The 19,125-nt window shown below is 41.2% G+C and overlaps 1 protein-coding gene across 1 annotated transcript in view; it reads left to right on the top strand.

Moving 5' to 3' along the window:
* Positions 1–365: 365 nt before the first annotated feature.
* Positions 366–19,125, top strand: part of LOC103368769 (CUB and sushi domain-containing protein 1) — a gene marked incomplete at its 5' end in the record, with an annotated part of 122,606 nt that continues 103,846 nt past the window's right edge. Inside the window, 6 exons of the mRNA XM_008297239.1 lie at positions 366–482; positions 1,074–1,289; positions 3,121–3,309; positions 5,053–5,222; positions 12,383–12,539; positions 14,425–14,616. Of these exons, the coding sequence (XP_008295461.1) occupies positions 366–482; positions 1,074–1,289; positions 3,121–3,309; positions 5,053–5,222; positions 12,383–12,539; positions 14,425–14,616 (1,041 nt within the window). The remainder of the gene's footprint in view (positions 483–1,073; positions 1,290–3,120; positions 3,310–5,052; positions 5,223–12,382; positions 12,540–14,424; positions 14,617–19,125) is intronic.

Here is a 19,125-nt window from a genome sequence, read left to right as displayed (position 1 = left end):
CACACATATTGCTAACATTATGTTCCTTCACCACGAGAAATGTGATTACCGGATGAAAGCTTCAAGTGAATTTCCATTCACCTGCTGTTCGGTGCAGGAAAAACGGTTTTATGACTTGTTTACTCGCGTCATTGTGGTGTAGGACACATTCATGAATAGCTGAGACACCAATTGGGAATTTAGCATTGTTGGATTTCAAGGCATTACAGTGCATCCTTCTTATTTAACCTACCAGTCATCTTTAATATTGGTGGGATGCTGCAGCTCAATGCAAAAGGTGAATCCATTGTGTACAACTGTAAAATAGAAAATTTCTTCTCCTGCTTTGTTCCAAACTTCTCTGTCTCTGTCACTTTTCCCCTCAGCTCTTTGTGGAGGTTATGTTTTTGGTAAAACCGGGACTATTCTGTCTCCTGGCTTTCCTGACTTCTACCCCAATTCTCTGAATTGCACCTGGACAATAGAGGTGTCTCATGGGAAAGGTAAGATCACTCGCACAAAAAAAAAAGACATTATAACACCAATTCTCGCCTGAAAAATGTTATTCTCATTTATTTCTTCACAGGGTAACAAATGTGCCAATAAACATGTAAATTTGCTCACTGTGCAAAGGTTCTAGACGCTAGCCTTTAGTTTTTAAACAACACAAATTCTCCTGCACAGTTTTTCGACAAACAGATAACGTCTTCTTTCAGATAAGTCACCAAAACCATTGTCTTCTGCCCCCCTAATGTAATCCCGGACTCACTCAGTGATGCTGAGATCAGGGCACTGTGGGAGCTCCTTGATTTTCTTTTCGCTGCAGATAGTTTCTTTATGACTCAGACGTGACGCTGAATTATTTTGGACTCGTCAAATGGTGTTGCGTAATGAACAACAATCTAAACATCTAAAGTGTCTCAGACCTTTGTGCGGTGCCGCCTGAAATTTCGGGTTTGTTTCTGCTTTGACGTCTGTGTTCATCTGCTGCTATTTGCGTATCTGTGACTAACCCTCTGCCTTCTACCGCATGTCTATCCATCCATTCATGCGTTCATCTGTCCGTTCATCCGTCCCGCCGTCCATTCATGCAGGAGTCCATCTGGTTTTCCACACGTTCCATCTGGAGGAGAACCACGACTACCTGTCCATCACCGAGGACGGCAATTTCCTGGTTCCAGTGGCCCGACTCACCGGCTCAGTGCTGCCCCCCAGTGTAAAGGCCGGACTCTTTGGCAACTTCAGCGCTCAGCTACGATTCATATCGGATTTTTCCATGAGTTACGAAGGATTTAATATTACTTTCTCAGGTGAGAACGCCAAAACAGAAGTTGCGTTTTTAGCAAACACAGGGAAAGTTTTCTGCCCACTACATTCATGTTTAATCCACTTTTCTAGGTAGACATAGGCCCTTATCTTTCTGATCTAGACCGACAGACTGAACAGATATCATAAACCGGAGGAATGGCCGTGTTACATGCTCGTTAGTTCTTGTGTGCACACATGGCACATTATCCTGTCTTACAAATGTTGAGAGCAATAAGCTAACAGTGAAGGTGATTAAAAACATAGCATGAAACAGAAAGGCACTTTGCCAACCTGTAAGTTTTAAAACCTAATTATATGCCTTTTTAAGCTGATTACTGTTATGATCATTGTCATAGACCTACTATAAAACCTAAAAAAGCATTAAGATACTGCACTCGTCGCCTAATTTGAAACTGTCTCATTCACTGCATGAGTGAGAAGGTCCCATAAAAGAAGCTCAGGGAAGCTGCTATGCACTTCTCTTTAATGGCGGCAGGATAGTTAGCCAGATGTACATTTGCCAAGCTCACAAGTGAGTCTTTTCTTTTGTGAAACTCTAAAATACTTGTCGCACTTGTCGAAGGGAGTTTTCCTTAAGCGAGCCAAAGGGGATTTTTAAGCTTAATCAAAACTTACTGGTTGGTTTTGCAAATATGCATCTGGTTAACCTCCAATAAAAGAAGCTTCCCTGAGCTTTTCCATGAAAACTGTGCGACTGTTTCCCATGTTCACAGAGCCAGCTACAAGTGACCAGGGCATCCCCAAGCATGACGGGCTAATAGCAGCAAGTCCCCCGAACTGGAGTTTGTCCTGGAATGATCATTAGTGTTACGACACAATGAAAGTTATACCCCCTAGTTATAGTAATGCAACGTATTTCTGAGTGAAATGGAAAGTGTGAACAGGGCCTTACTTCCTAGAGGGATCTAAATCAAATCCTTTAGATATGATTCCATTTCCAAAAGTGAGGTAAGCAAATACAGTGACACAGTACGGAGCTGAAGAGGGCTGTGGAGTTCAAAAGCTGCCGAGGACGAGCTCTCAGCCTCCACCCACAACTCCACCGTGTGTTTTGTTAGACCAGGAGGAAGATAACAGTTAAAAAATAAAAATAATTCTTTGTTTTCACGTGTTGAAATCCAGCTGAAATCCAGAAACACACGCCTCCTTCTATGATAATGTTTCGTCCTAGTTTGTGCCCTTTATGTATATTTTTGGGTCATGGAGCAAATTTTTTTCCAACATTAAGTTTAATCTTGATGTGTGTTAAATCATGTTTGTTCTGAAGGTGTCTCTAGAATCCTTAAAGACTCGTCTAACCAAACGGATGAAAGGTTTAAATCTAAAACCTCGTGGTTTGCGTGACAGACACACACAAAGCCATGTCATCACCTGTTTGTGTGCATCTTTACTACTTGTGGTTTACTATTGTTTAAATAGTCCACGTGAATTCTTGACAATGATTCCCACCTTATTTAAAGCACGGCCCATCTGGAGCTGGTGTTTGTGTGCAGACACGCCCCTCTCAGTGGGTCAGAGAGACTAAACAATGTAAATGGTGCAGGGAAAATAATATTTAAATAGAATATGTTCTTGTTTCTTCTTGTTTAGCATTCTTAGCATTTGAATTAATGATCTAATTTGATGAATCAGTATTTAATTCATCATGTTTATATGTTGGATTTAGCTTAACTGCATACAATTACATGGTATTGTTAAATTTAATGTTAATTCTTTTCTTTGTGTGTTGGCTAGCTCGACATTCACACAGTTTTTTTGGACACTTCTTCCCCTCATAGTGACTCATTTTTCTTCTCTCTCCTGGCCACACAGAGTACGACTTAGAGCCCTGTGAGGATCCTGGCGTACCAGCGTTCAGCAGGAGGATGGGATTTAGGTTTCGAGTTGGTGACTCCCTGGCCTTCTCTTGTTTCCACGGCTACCGACTTGAAGGAGACAGCAAGATCACCTGTCTGGGAGGAGGCCGGCGAGTCTGGAGCAACACGCTACCACGATGCATAGGTAAGACAGTCAAAGAGGCCAGACGGGCTGACTAGTAGCTACATCAGTGAGCATGCAGGTGTATATATTCAGACTTTCAGACAACTTTCTTTTTACATTACTGTCTTTACTCCACATTATAGAGCAACACTCTAACAAACCACATTTTTCTTGGCTTCGGTATCATAGCATTAGTCGATTACATCTTCTGTGAAAATAAATGGTAAAAATCTAATTTTCAAATAAACTTCTTTATCAGAATAAGCCGAGAGGTAAAGCATCAGCGTTTTCCTGGTTGTAATTCACCAGGATTTTTATCGCCAGCGGAATAGTAATTTATAGTTATTCGACTGGTTGACTGTTGGTTTTATTTGCCAGGATTTGGCTGTTAGCAGGTTGTAATTTTCTGGTATTTGATGCGTATCAGTGTTTCCTTGGAAGCTGCTCGTAATTTATGAGAGTCCGACTGGTGGCTGCTGGTAATTTTCAAGCCCCAGAAAGAGCAGACTGAAAATGCTATAATAGCATTATCTGTCAAGAGATCAGGCCTGACTAAGAGGAAACTGAGCAACAGCAGCTGGCAACGTACATTGGGTTCATCTCTCTCCCTCTTTTTTTTTCCTTTCTAAATGTCCCTCGCTCTCTTTCTAACTTTCTAGCTATTTCTCCTCCTCTCCCTCTGTATTTAGACAGTCCTTGGGTAGATAATTAGTGCATTAGCTGCTATATGAAAAGTGTTATAACTGTGTCTTTTGTTACTCCCCTTTTCCCTTTTCTAATTTCTCTCTGCACATTTTCAAAAGGCTCTTGTCTGTCTTGGTTCATCTGATATCTTTTCTTCCTCTTCCAGCTCTCTCTCTTCTCTCCTTCCTTCTCCCTCTCCACTCTCCACTCTATTCTCTCTCACTCCCACTCTATGGTACTGTTTTCACTTTAAAAAAGAATATCTGAAGAATGGCTGGTTGCATCCTTGAATTTATGCTCCCTATCTCCTACCTTAATCTGCTTTCGACACCGCGGAGCATTTACGGAAGTGTTGTTGTAAATTCCACATTTGTTCAGATTTGATAAACACGGCGTCTTTTCCTGTGTTTCGTATTGTTCCACGCTACCTTTTTTTTTCTCCCTCTTGTCTGTCTCATTACTTCCATTTCCTCTGTCTGCCTTCGATGTGGCGGTGGTCCTTCTCAATGGGAGTTAAAAGCCTGCTCGGCTCTCTTATTTTTCTCCTCTCTTCATTTACATATGACAAAATTCCACTTATTTGAATTCCTAAACTTTGATAGGCACTGCACCTGCTAGATAATTCTGTATAATTTCGATGAAACACTTTTTTTTTTCGAACAAACTAATCCAGATCTGCTTTTATACAAACTTTTTCATTTTGCCCTCTTTTTTTTAATCTTGTGTAGTTTAATTGCTTTGAATGTATGCTTGCTGTTGTTCCTTATCCTTGTTTTTATTGTCGTATTTGAAGCACGTTTCAAACAAATGATTTTCAAGCTACATTATAGGACTCATTATTACATCAGCAGATATTTTAACAATATAATCATATTTCTTTTTGTACTCGATATGCACTTTACTGCAATCTCCATTTTTCATATATTATTGTGAGTCCTCTCCTGAGTTCTTTTTTTTATTTTTTTCTTTCCCCTGCACAACAAGCCCACCATCAGATATCCAGCCTGCTCAGAATAATTAGATAGAATTGCTGTGATTTTCATCCACACTTTCCCTCTCCCCTTTACATCCTCGCTGTAGCCGAGTGCGGCGCCTCCTCGCTAGGACCGGAAGGCGTTCTCCTTTCTCCAAATTTCCCCTCCAACTACGATAACAACCATGAGTGCATCTACCGCATCACTACTGAAAAGGGCAAAGGAATCAGGCTGAAAGCTGAGAGCTTCTCTTTGCAAGATGGAGACTATCTCAAGGTATGCATGCACGCACACACACACACACGGTCGCACACGTAGACTAACATGACAAGCTCTCCCCAATCAGGTGGAAAATCCATAAATGCATAATTTATGTGTGGGTTCACTCACACACACACACACGCACAATGCACACACAATGAACGTGCGGGATTATGCTATTAAAAGCTGTCTATATGCAAAGCTGTATATATTTTGACACTCATATGCTTGAAGAGATTATTACGTGATAGGTTTGCTTATGCTTGAAAGGGAAACAATAATTGAGTTGTGGAAGCTGACACAATCCTGAGCGCACTTAAATTATGTGCCAAAATAAATAAACTACAAGTATTTACTGTAGTGCTCACGCCAGAGCAGAAACGTACATGATTATAGATTACTTACTATCATTTGCTTAGACACACATGTCTCTCATTGATTTTTCAGGCCTTGCCACTCATGTTATGTACAAAACCTTGCCTGCTTTTTTTTTTTGTTTGTTTTACTTGAAAATAATTGACCATCCAGGCTTCAAATAATAATTCAAGATAGGTTGCAAAATGTATAGATCCCACTGCACTTTCTTGAAGCATGTAATGTTATATGACAGCTCTTGTTAGGATATAAATATTTAGGATTTGTTTATTCATAGATTTTATGATGAAATGTACCCTCACGCAGGCACGCCATATATGTATGTATAATTGCACTTTATGATTAAAATTGCACTCGTTTGCAATCGAGGCACCAACAAATATAAAGCTCGTAAATTAATTACTGATACTTCAGATTGAATATTAATAATTTATCAAATCTGCTTGCATTGGACAGTCTTATAATCAAAAGTCTCCCTTTTTATTGACCCCCTAGAGCTGACGATAATACACAGAACATTTATTAACTATTACTAGAGACAAACAGTCAAACAGCAACAGCGAAACAACCGACAGTGAATGAATGAATGTGAGTGAACTAATTAATTAATAGTGATCGTAACTGGAAGCAGTTGGTGATCAATTCAGAACTACTTTGGAATTGAGAAGCCAACTATAATTTCTAAATTCACCCGTTTAGCAGAAAGAAACTGATACTCGCGTGGCCTTTGTAGGAGGGAGAGGAAGGCCGCTGCAGGATGTGTCGCTGTGATGATCTGCTGGATGAGTTGGTTCAGGGACACGGGTCGGCGCGTTTGAAAAAGTGTGCTGAAGTAAAAATGCTAAGAGTCAAATCTCTTGTTTTAAAGAAAACGTTTGTGTCATTGTGCAGCGAAAGGAGGTAAAATGTCATCATGAAAGAAAAAAAGAAATCAAGTAACAAGTCTAAATAAAACAGTTTTTAAAAAGCCCAGTAACATAGTTAAAGGAAACCCAGCGTGCATTCAAGTGACAGAAAGTTTTGGAGCCAGATTCAAATCAAACCAATCATGGATGTGTTCATCCTAACGGGTCGGTTTGAGCTTCACTGTCCAGAGGCCAAATAGTGCACTGAGTTCATTACTTAAACATAAAATACAATTGCTAAATATCTATTATGATCACAAATCTGAAATACCACTAAACAGGTGATATCAAACGCGATATGTTTATCTCATACGGGCTGTGACAGAGGCAGAAGTGTTTGTGTATCAAGTGTGTTCTTCGATACCGGTCCTGGTATTAAAGATTGAGTCCAGATTTGGGATCATCACTCCAGCGATGTTGGATTCCCTTAATTTTCGGATTTAAATCGTTCAGTTAATTGCTGTAGAGAAGGTTCTGAGAGTTAGAGGAAGAGAAGGATCAGGAGGGCGCAGTGAAGAAGGTAATCTCCTTCTTCTCACAAGTGACACTTTATGACTATCATCCGGTTCTTGGGGAGCTAGGAGACGTCCTGTTGTCTCCAAGAGGGCCGTGAGTGGTCATTTTGATGGAAACATCCGACTTACGTGTTCCAGTTGAGTGAAAATTTTGTGTTAATTGTCTTCTGAAATGGTCTCCTACAAAATTTACAGCTGTGAGAAACGGTGTCTGGATTCTGGAACATGCCTGTTGTTCTGCCCCTTGGTGCGCAACAATATCAAAGAGTATGGATCGTAAACCCAACAGGAAGCTGCTTTTATGTTTACATCTAATCACAGTTAACGATCAATTATGTAATAAGAAATATAAAAATTTGAAACCTTAACTTGACTTGTGAATGCGTTTCCAGTTCACACAAGCCGCTCCATCGCAAGTTCATTCGCTCATCAAGAAGTTTTGTATGACACTGCAACAAGTTTAAAGTGAACAAAAAATGCTATGGCGGTGTCTATACTTTGATTCCTTCATTGTGTTCGACACAAAAGCGAATGACAGCCTTGAAGAGGAATCTCACCTCTACACATTTCATGTCAGTGTATTCAGCAGTCATTGTTGTGTCGCATTGTGGAGCACAAAGTTTTTCAATGCGGTCTTCAAAGCCTGAGCATACTGAGAGGTTCTGATCCATCTGTGCACACCTGGTCTAATTAAGGTGTCAGGCAATGTGTATCCTTTAATTATATGAGGTGTGTAAGAACAAGGCAGGAGGAAAAGCGTGAACAACAGGGGGGGGGGGGCTTTGAATCCTTGGCTTACCCGGTGTGCGGTTAAATTGTATTATCAAGGTTGGCCCTACCGGTTAGATGTGTTAAACATTGCTGTAAGAAGATGTTCTCTATTAGTGCTGATGGTGCTCCTGCTGGAGTGGCCATCAGGGCCGAATGGATGCAACGGAAGCAAGCAGTGGCACAGAAGGATCAATTCTGCCTCTATTAACCCTCTAATGAACACAATGCGGTCTATACTTGTTGCACCTGAAGGCTGTTCTTTTTAATATGCTCACTGGTTGCACTACGTGGTAACGGAAAGTAAAATAATTATTCTACCACAGAAAACGATTAAAAGGGCAAGAACGATTGCATTTGCACAATGTGATGCGGTTGTTTTTGAGACTGTTTGTAATAAAAATAATGCCTCAGCTGCTGTTTCGTTCCAACCAAACACCATATTGACTGATCATATGTGTGTCAGCTGTAGCTGGAAAAGATAAGTTGCGCCTGACACTGTGAGGTGACGCAAGCTTGATCTGCAGAATGTCATTATGGTTTTCTCAGTATGTTGCTGCCTTCATAAATTTCAAGCATGTGGAGGTGTCACAGTGTGACAGGTAAAGTATTCACTGAAGTGTTTACATATTAGAGACGTGGATGTCGGTACCTGTGTACCTCTGAATTACAAAGAGAGTTGCAGATGTTTCCGTGTGTCCTCATACTGTGAGCCTCTGCTCCGGTACATGTACCCGCTACGACGTCAGACAGGAGCAGTCGTGTGAACTGTTCTACAGTCTTGACAGTGTCCTACAGACATCGTTTAAAACTGTTTCTATTCACAATGTCTCTTAGCGGTATTAGGCCTGAGGGCATGGTTAAGCCAGTATGTGGTTAGAGTGTATTATCAGTCTTAGGCCCAGAGCATTGGCTGAGCCTGTCTGTGGTTAGATTGTATTAGCAGGGTTCTCCCTGACTTTTAGAGAGGCTTAACGTCATTGTAAAAGCTGGAAATGTTCCCAGTGGAATAGGTATATAAAAAACGAGGAAAAATCCCTTAAAGAAGAGGAAAGTGACACAAAGATGGTTAACAGACATAAACATGCTTAAATGTGGCCCATAATAGTCCATCACACCCGGATTCCTGAAGAAAGGCACGGAGATAAAGCACGTTTTCTAGCATTCAGTGCCCACACACACACAAAGATAATCCAACATACCAATCAATCACTAATGGGTCCCTAAGACTGATTACAAGAATGACAGTTTGTATTCAACGTTAGCCATATTACATTTTTAGTTTCAGTATTGATGCTTGAATCATAATAATTTAATATAAATAAGCTTCATTGAGAGTTTATTTGCAGCAGTATTTCCTCCTGCAGCTGTTTCAATACAATAATGTGCTGCATTGTGATGTATATGCACGGAAAGTACACAGTTAGCAAAATACTACAGCTGTAATTCATTAGATATTTGACCAGGTTAGTCTGACGTAATAATTAATAGCCCTTAGTGTAATTAAGTAAATGCAATTTTTGGAGTTGGATGATTGTTTTCACACACAGCAGGAGTGATTAAAACATTAAAACAGCTGGACAGGCTTCATGTTTTTCAAATTCCCTAATGCACTTACTGGGGTGTGAAAAAACATTTCATTGCTTTGACAAAAAAAACACACAGGTTTTCTTGTTTTTAATTTTTTGGGAGAAGTGCAAACAGCTTGAAACATGTTTAGTCTTTTTACGCAGGTGTAGAATTAATAGTTCACTCTGAATGTATTTGAACATTTCCTGTTTTTTATCCTGACTTGAACTCTCTGGCTAAAGGACAGCTGTGCCTCTCGTCCAATCTGAACTCTCACCCTCACCAGAGCATATTTTGCTCTGAGTTAAATAACATGTGTAATGATATACTATGCTTCCTCTTGTTTAACTCGCAGGCCAAATGTTTTTTTGGCTTGCCGCATCAGTATGTTTGTCCCACTACTGATAAAGATCTAATAATAGCTGCAAGCGTGGTTATTTAACTTTGGTCTCATCAATTATTTAGGGGGGGAAAAAGTGTGAAATGGAGCAGCTTGGTTCTCGCAAATATACCTCCATCATGTTAAAAATATAGAGTCCAAAACTAGCCGCGTAACAAGTAGTAATTATGCAAAAGACACCAGATGCTTGATGCGATGGAATTATCTGTACTATAGTTATCTCGTGTGATGGGATAAAAATTTACATTTATGCATTTTAAGGGCAATTTCTACTAATGTACTACACGTATGTTAATTATAATTTCCCAAAGAATTAGCAGAAAGCATAGGGCAAACTAAAACGAACTGGAAGGAAAGCCCCAAAGTACCACTTAGGCTAGCAATTAGCATGCCACTCCCCGGGCTAACAGTAATGGAGCTAATTCCTGTTACTGCAGCTGAACACTCCGAACAGAAACCATTTGTTTGACAGCTCCAGCCAGCTTGAGGCGAAAATCTCCAGCAACATATGAACGAGCTCATTACAATTCCTATTGCTATTGGCTACGTTTTTTCGCCCTGGCACTGTCAAAGAAAAGGCTTACCAAGCTCAATTTGCCCAAAAATGTCACCTAATACAGTGCTTGACCAAATTTACTCAGATTAACTTCATCCCCGAAGACAAAAGAGAGGGTGAGAACGAAACAAAGTAAGGGGTGTGCAGGAATTGTTATAAAAATAGAGGTGGTAGGAGAACATGGGAGGAGGAGGAGAGAGAGATGGGGGGAGAGTCAGACGAGGAGAGGAGGGGTGGCAGATGGTGACATGTTGATTTATGAGCTGCAGGGCTTTTCATTAACCATACGGAGTTTTACTGAAACAGAGAGAGGAGGAGAGGAAGATAGAGGGAACGTAAGGAGAGAGCAAGAGACAGACAGCGAGATGCAAAAGTGGGGGACACCGAGGGGAGGGAAGAAGAAGGAGCAATGCGACCCATACCATTTCACACTGTCCATTCCTATATTTTCTCTTTCCATCACAACCACATACTCCAATACGCTGTAACTACATGCTCGTAGCGAGTAGACGCGTCTCCGTCGACTTGCAGCACTTGTAGCGCAGAGAAACAGTACGTCGGCCCTTTTCTTTGGCATTCCTGCCACCTGCAGAGCCGTCGCCGCCAATCTGTGGAAATGTCACAGGCTGCCAGATATAAGCATGAGCATTTCGAGCACGAGCACTTCACATTTATGTCCCAGCTGTGTGATGGCATTGCAAAGTGTTTCGGTAACAAGTACTTACCGCTTGCGAGCTTAAAAGTTGGCCTCAAAAGTTACAAAAAATACTCCATCTGCATGCTCGGTGTGTTGCAAATAATATTATACAAAAATACACACATTTGTCATGCCTGCAGGATTCTATGACAACAAACATACACCAAAAACAATCTGTTGAAGATGCAAGCAACAAAACAGTGTATGAAGCTTTGGAGAAAAACAAACAAAAAAAGAAAATGTGAATACAGTGGAAGGACCTTTGGTAAGTGAACATACACGGTACAGTAGTGATCACACGCATCAGCTCTTCAACTGGATGCTCTCCTCAACTTTATTATGTTGCCAAGTTGCAAAGATTTTTCTGGCAGCCATTTCTTCACCATATCCATGTCTCACAGTGCTCATTTGAAATAAGTGGTTTCCAGCTGTTTCCTCTCTTGTTTGGTTTGCCTGTATGAGCATACAGTTAGCAGCAGGTTATGTTCCACACAGCGAAAAGAGTGACTCAGTTCTGCAAGAAGGCTAAAATGCAGACAACTTTAATGTTTGTGTCGTAGCTGGTAGCTGATCAACAAAAGAAATACAACGTCCTGCAATAACAATCTAGTTTAATGATGTTTTTGTCCTGCTGTAAATCAAATCTGTCTATTTTTACCTCCTCTAATGCGCGAACATGCGATGACATGCGTCGCTGTATTTAGTTCACAGTAAAGAACACGCTTTCTGAGACTTGTAGCTTTTATCGGTGATTTCTAGGAAACTCGCTTGCTAATGGTTTCCTCTGTAAAATGAGTCCATGTTAGCAGAATAATTTTTCAAAATATAAACAAAAATTTAGGACACTTATCGCAGCTGGAGACATCCTCCGCTGTGAATGAACTGCTTCTTCTTTTTTTTTTTTTTTTCTGTCTGGGCTGCAAGATCCCTTCTGCCAGTACAGAAATAAAGTGATACTCAAATCTACTGCTTCCCACAGGTGCTAGACAAGGATTAAACTGGAAACTTCAAAAAAATGGGCTTGTACAGCAGTCTCACTCTGTCACTTTTAATGTGACAAACAAGCTTTTAAGTAAGGTAGCCAATTTATTTAACCACCATGAAGCTCCCCAGTTATTTCTTTACTCTGGAATAATTACTTAAGCCTCACTTGTGACCGTGACAACTTTCATGTGAGCTTTGGCGTGTTTTACAAGGTCCACCCTGATGCAAAAAGGTTTTTTTTAATTTTTCTACCTCATAATTTTTTCGACTTTTTTTTTAGTTATTGTTGTTTTTCCTGAGCCGGTCAGCAGTGCACATGTTCATTGACGCTCCCTCTATAGAAACACCTTTAACTCGTGTTTTTTATTCACGCTCTGCAATCCTGCTTCTACGTTTTGATTGACAGGTGTATGATGGAGAGAACACTTCATCTCGTCTCCTTGGCAACTTCACACACGATGACATGACGGGTCATGTCATTAACAGCACGTCCAATCACCTGTGGTTGGAGTTCAACAGCAACGCCTCTGGAACCAATCAGGGCTTCCGACTCACATACACAAGTAAGTTAGCGTGTGTGGTGGAGAGTTATTCACCTCACACACACACACACACACAGTTTTACATATGCATACAAACACACAAACAGTAATTTTGGACGATGTAATCACGGAGGTCCATATAGAGAGCGAGGCTATCTTGAGTTTGATTGTCCTCTCGAATACACCCTGCGGCTGTCCTGCGCCTCAGTCAAGTGAATGTTTAGCGCGACTGTTACATACCAGAACCAACTAGATGTCATGTACTACAAATCTGTGGAGACTAGTCTTTCTCAGTCAGCGAATTACAAAGCTACTTCTTTCATATTTGACAGCTGAAAAGGGACCAACATTTCGAGGTAATTTCTGCTGAAGGCCGGAGTGAAACTGTATAGCATATAGAAGAAAAGAAATGAGCATATGAATGCTTGAGACAGACTCTCTGTCTCTCTCACAAACACTCACACACACTCTCACACACTCACACACACGTCCTAATAGCTTTAAAGAGAGTCTGTTAAGAAGGCAAGACCAGCTGCTGTGTAAGTCAAAGAGGCTATTAGAGGAGCATTTATCTGCAAGTCATTAAAAGAAGGTGAGAAAGTGACACATCTGGAGTGGAAGAGTGGCTGGACGAAGGGACGAACGAATGACGGTAGATGGTGTATGGATACCGGATAGACGCTCTGTGTGTCAGTTACACCATTAGACACTCGTCAATTTGCAAGTCATTAAACCGGAGAAGGTGACACCTTCTTCAAAGTTCTGCTACAATAGGTGAGCTGATGGATAGATAAGAGAGATTGATAGATGGTTTAAACAAGAGGAAGGAGGAAGAAGCGTCTGATGGGGAGAGGCAGCGGCGGCTTCCTGTGCAGGGTCAGGGACCGAGTAAAACAGCTTCAGCGATGCACCGTGTTCGAGGCTGTTTTAATGGTCGTAATACGAATTCACAAAACACCTGTTCAGGACATTAACAGGAGAGGCTGACAGAGGTGAGATGTAGGCTATTTGTTTTACTGAAATGGATCCGCGAAGGAACCGACTGTTGTAAGAGGCTGTATTTATCAGAAGAGTATTTATGAAATCAAAACTAAAACTTTCTTTGCAGTAAGATAGTTCTAGTCTGCTGAGGTTTGTAGACGTATATGTGGATGCATTGTAGTTTGTAGATGACATAAGCTCGTTTTATTGTCAGTTATTTTCAATCTACAAGATAGATCAGAATATTCTTTCGGGCCGTTTTCCCGTCATAAATTGGCTGACATACTACAGACACAGATAAACCTCGGTGTAGACAGTATCTGATGGCAGCCGAATTATTGTGTTTTTTTGTCCATTACGTAGCAGCTCCGATGCCCCTGATCTGAGGGAGAACATTTTGTTCATAACAGGCTGACCTGAGAGAAAAAAAAAAAAAATATGTTGGTGACATTGTGGTGCCTTTGTTTATCCATCCGTCTTAGCGGCAGAAAGCCTTCCTATTGTTTATCTTCAAAACACAGAGATTCTGTGTGTTTGTGTTGGTGTGGGACGGGAAATGATCATTTGATGTTTTTCCACAGTTTCATATAGGAAACACAATATCAATCCATGAATATAACTACTGGCGCTTCTTGCTACCGTCACGTCTGTCAGAAAAAGGGTGAAGTTTCTACATTTCATAGAACCCAGTAGTTTTCACTACAACTGTCACATTGGATTTTAACATTAACAGCGTGTTCAGCCTTAACATTTCTGCAGGAAGTAGTGGGATTCAGGTGGAGAACAGAATGACCTTACGTCCTCTTGTCCAGAACTGAATCAGCCTGTTCACTTATGCAGCGTTGTTTTACTGCTTTGACAGGAAGATCTAATCTGTATGTGTCTGCATACCCGTGTGTGTGTGTGTCTGTGTGTTACTTTCTAGGTTTTGACCTCGTACGCTGCGAAGAACCAGGTGTCCCTAGTTACGGCTATAAGATCCAGGACGACGGTCATTATGCCAACACTTTTGTCCTGTACTCCTGCAACCCTGGATACAGTCTCCACGGCAGCAGTACGCTGACCTGTCTGAGCGGGGACAGGCGTGTCTGGGACAAGCCACTTCCTTCCTGTATCGGTTAGTATGCCATCACATGTGTAGGTTCCCCCCCTGTGCATCAATAATTCAGGAGTACAAGATCTGAATTACTAACCTGTGGGCGATCTCTTTTTTTCATGCAATTCAGTGAGAAATGTAGAGGGGCGAAACAGCAGTCGACGCTACTCCAGTTTGTTTTTTTGAGCTGCACCGTGATGATTCAAAAGAGAGAGCGAGTGAACAAGTGATTGAGTCAACGCACATGAATAGTTTGAAACAAGCGCGTGGGGACTGATTCAGCACTCTGTGGGAAATATTCGTAGAGGTGGTAATACACCTCTGTATGTAAAAAAACAGGCCCTGTGGATCCATCAGCTCACGCACGCAAGTCCATCTGCACTTAGACAGCGGGTTATCACGAGGGATGGCATTCTAGCGCCCCGGGCTTCTATGTGTTTTAGGGTTTGCATAGTTAAGGCGCAAACACAGAGGATGACTGTCTGATTGAACTCTGATAAATTTATAATGTGAGCCAGACAACCTTCCTTTACCCTGAAGGTGCGCGCTGTGTTTTTATGCCTAAAACTTTGACAGAAGCCTTTGCTTTCTGTTCTATTCTCAGCATGCACAATAAATAGAATATTCTATCAGGAGAGACTGAGGGTGATGGGATATAAAAACAATATTGATTCATTCGAAAATTGTTGCCTCTCAAATAAATTCAAGATGAAACGGAGCCAAACAGAGTTATCACATTATTCGAGAGAAATTCTGGACAGCACGGCCTGTGGAGAGGGACAATATGCACTTTACTCCACAACCCAAAGTTGATGTCTGCCTCCTGTCTTACTTTCCAAAGTTGTAATAATTAATTTCCTTTGCCTGAATGCTCTTATGTCAGTTTAGTCAAAGCAGTAGCAAAAAAATTCCACCTGGAGACATTAAACTTTTTTTTTTTTTCTTTATTGAACTAACTTCACATCAACTCTGATAGGATGACTGATTGTGCCAAAACATTGTTCTGGGAATAGCAGTCAGGTTTTTAGATAATTCTGCCTCAGTCTTCAACGCAGAACCTCAGAGACTGGCAGGAAGTGTAGCAAAGTCTTGCAGCTGTGAAAATGTGAAACTTTTTTTAATGCTGCACAATTATGCGCACTGCTTTTTAACACATCCAAACGCCGCGAATCTCATCGACTCGACGACGACGACGGCGGCTCACACCATTCATTTTGAATGTGACTGTCATGTAAACACACACAAACAAATACGACGAATCAGAGTCGTCTCAGTTTTTTAGTTAAAAGAACACAACAGAAAATGGAAAAACATTGTTGTAGTAGCATGTGGCCTGAAAGCACGGTGTTATAATCAGCCACCATGTGAATGACAAAAATGAAATACAATGTTTTTCATGTGGCATATCTAGAATACATTTGAATATTTCTCAGGTTTGGAGGTAAGTAAACTGCCAGAGGGTAGATTTAGCTTTAGTTGGCACTTGGCAGCTCCTAATTAGGTTTGGGAAAACTATGTCAAACAATTCAGGTGCTTTAACATGTTGTTTATACTGTCGCTTATGAACCTTTTTTTCTTTAGCTATGGCATGTGCAGCTGGCCACTCCGGTGCCTTACTTTCATTCAACAACCACCAGTGAAGCATGAACTCAGCACTGGTTTATTGGTATTGTTCCTAGCTAGCTTTGTAATCCCTACAGCAAATTCACAAAAATGGTAAGGTCCATAATTCTTGCTTGTCCATAAATATTTTGGGGCTTTGCATATTTTACAAGTTAAAACACTTTTTTCCCGTATTCATGTAATTCTGCCTTGCTGAATAAACATGGACACATGGCACATGTTAATTTGGAATTCCCTATTGCAGAGCCAAACCTTGGCTCTTTGTAACCCGCCAGTACACCTGAGCTCTCTGAGGTGGGATGTAGTGGTTGCTAATGGCAACTAAAGAGGATGCACGTGTATGAATTTGTGTGTGTATTTAAGTCGGTGTGAATGAGGATGGGTATGCGTTGTTTTTTTTTGGCTGGGTGTGGGTGAAAGTGTTTGCGTGTGCATCCCTACGTGCAGTCAGTCATTAATTTGTAGCTGCTCTGTCACTGCCTTATTTCAGGTAAGCCAGCAACCGGGAGGAGAATACATGCTGGCAGAGCCCTGGGCGAACTTCCTCTATAGCTACCTTTGTATCGTTCTCCTTTGTCTGTCTGTTGGAGTGTTTGTCTTTCTGCCTCCTTCTCCGTCTGTCTGGCTCTCTCCCGTATCTGTGTATATTAGCATGGAGATCAGGAGATAGCTTTGCCCCGGGCTGTTTCTATACCATCTTTCTCACTCTCTCTCCCACACTGAGTCAAACAGAGTGGTGGTCTACGTCTGTGGGACACTGCCACTCTCCGTCTTCCCCCTGCTCGTATAATAAACTTGTCTGTCTTCTTTATATATATTTGTGCCTGTTTTTCGCCCCTTTTTTTTCTCCTCTATCTCGGGGAATTGTAGTTGTCATTGGCCCGGCTTACTAAATATCTCATATTTTTCTCTTTCTGCGTCTGAACCTCCTCCCATCTCTACCCGCGCTTCTAATGATAAAACATAGCAGAGTAGCTTCCTTTCCTTTTCTGTTTTTAACCACCAGGGACTACGTATGTGCGCATGTCTTCGCATAACTGTCTTAAGTGTTTTCAAGTATGTTTCCGGCCTTCCGTGTGATGGTGTGATTGTCTGCCACTCCCTTTGTGCTTGTGCTCACGTGCGGATGCGTGTTTGTGTGCGTTCCGCCCAGGGTGATGCGACGGCGGGAGGTTGTCATGGTATTGGAGATTGTAGCTCTGTGTGTGTACGGTGCCCACTTAACTCTCACAATCGCACAGCACACAAACAGATGTAAAGCTTTCTCCGTACCAAACTGTTTCCTAATCAGCAGTGATCTTCTGGCTCAGTGGGCTACCATGTGTACTGTGTGCTACCATGATGATTTCAAATCTGCTCCCAGCCTTTTCCCCCGCCTCGTGCTATCTCCCTTGTTTCTCTCGACTGAAAACAGCACAAAAATAACACAAAACCGGGTTCTCTCTTGTGCATTAAACTGTATTTTCTTCTTGAACTTTGAACACTATAGGGAGATCCTGAAGGGAAAACAGCCATCAAAGTTATTCAACAACCTTGAAACTGTATAGCAAGAGCTTGGATAATTCAAGGTTGATTTAGTGATTCAAGCCTTTCTTAAATGATTCTCATTTAAGTCAACCTTCACACCTCAGTGTAATTTACAGCAAAGCAGAGAAGCCGCCTCCTATAGAGATGAACTGGAGCATTAATAGGAGTGGAAATAAGATCAGAAAATATACAAAGAATCTCGCTCTGTAGGGAGGATGGGTTTTTATGGGTCCAAACTGTTGGAAAATCTAAGCGCAGAAACAGAAATACCCAGCGGGAACCTCAGCAAAGCCAATTACGATATATACAGCATTAGGATAAGTAGACCTGATTGACCAGCATCATACTCTAAAGCCAGTGCATTCAAATAAAGGACAAGCTATAGGATAACAGTGCGATAGGTCACAGAAACTAATTCAGAAAGTAATTTGTAGTATAAATCATAGAAATAATTGACAGTTGTACGTTTTCTCTACCAGTATTAAGTGAGTACAACATCACTTAAATGTCAAATGATTCAAAATTGTGTGACCTCACAATAATTGCGTTATGTTAAACAGTAGGCTGTGTTCTCTTATGTCAAATTAACAACCAACATTTTATTTTTACTGTATTAAAGATAAAGCCCCCACAGGAGAAACTCAATGCAGCAAAAGTCATTACTGAAATTTAAATCTCTTACTTTTTCCAGCACGTCAAATACCCAACTTTGTTTTTGATGACAGACCCAATCCTCTTCGGCATGAAGGATGTGAAATTTCTTGAAAAATGTTCTGCCATTCTTCAGAGATTTATTTTTTAAATTTTTTTATTGCTGTAACTTTCTCTTTAAAATACCCTAAAGGTGTTCCACTGGATTCAAGTCAGGCGGCGTTCTTGGCCGGATCATAGTTGTAGTTTTTTTTCTTTTCTTTTCGAAACGCTTGTAAGATTTTGGCAGTGTGCTTCGGATCATTATCATACTGGAATATTCGTCCTCTGCCAAGCTTCTGCAGACTAGAAGTCATCACGTCAGCCAGGATTTTGGTAGATCCACAGGCATTTATGGGGCCATCTGTAAATGTCATCTTCCCAACACTTTCTGTACTGATGCAGCCCAGTATCATCATCATCATCACACTCCCACCTCCGAGCTTCACTGTCAGGACTGTGCATTCAGTGAGGAAGGCTTGGCCAGGTTCTCACCATACGTGCTGAACCCCATCTGATCCAAACAGATTAACCTTGAGCTCATCTGACCAAGGAATGTGCTCACGACATTCATTCGGCTTCTCTTCATGCTCTTTATCACAGTTTCATTTTGCTTTGTGCCAAAGATCGAGCAAGAGTTTGTTTTTTTTCTTGGAGAGCTTCATGTTCTGCAGTTTTCTTCACACTGTG

The sequence above is a fragment of the Stegastes partitus genome, unplaced genomic scaffold, assembly GCF_000690725.1.
Source record: "Stegastes partitus isolate 25-593 unplaced genomic scaffold, Stegastes_partitus-1.0.2 Scaffold1202, whole genome shotgun sequence".
Classification (NCBI taxonomy): Eukaryota; Metazoa; Chordata; class Actinopteri; family Pomacentridae; genus Stegastes; species Stegastes partitus.
This window is presented reverse-complemented; position numbering and strand designations above follow the sequence as displayed.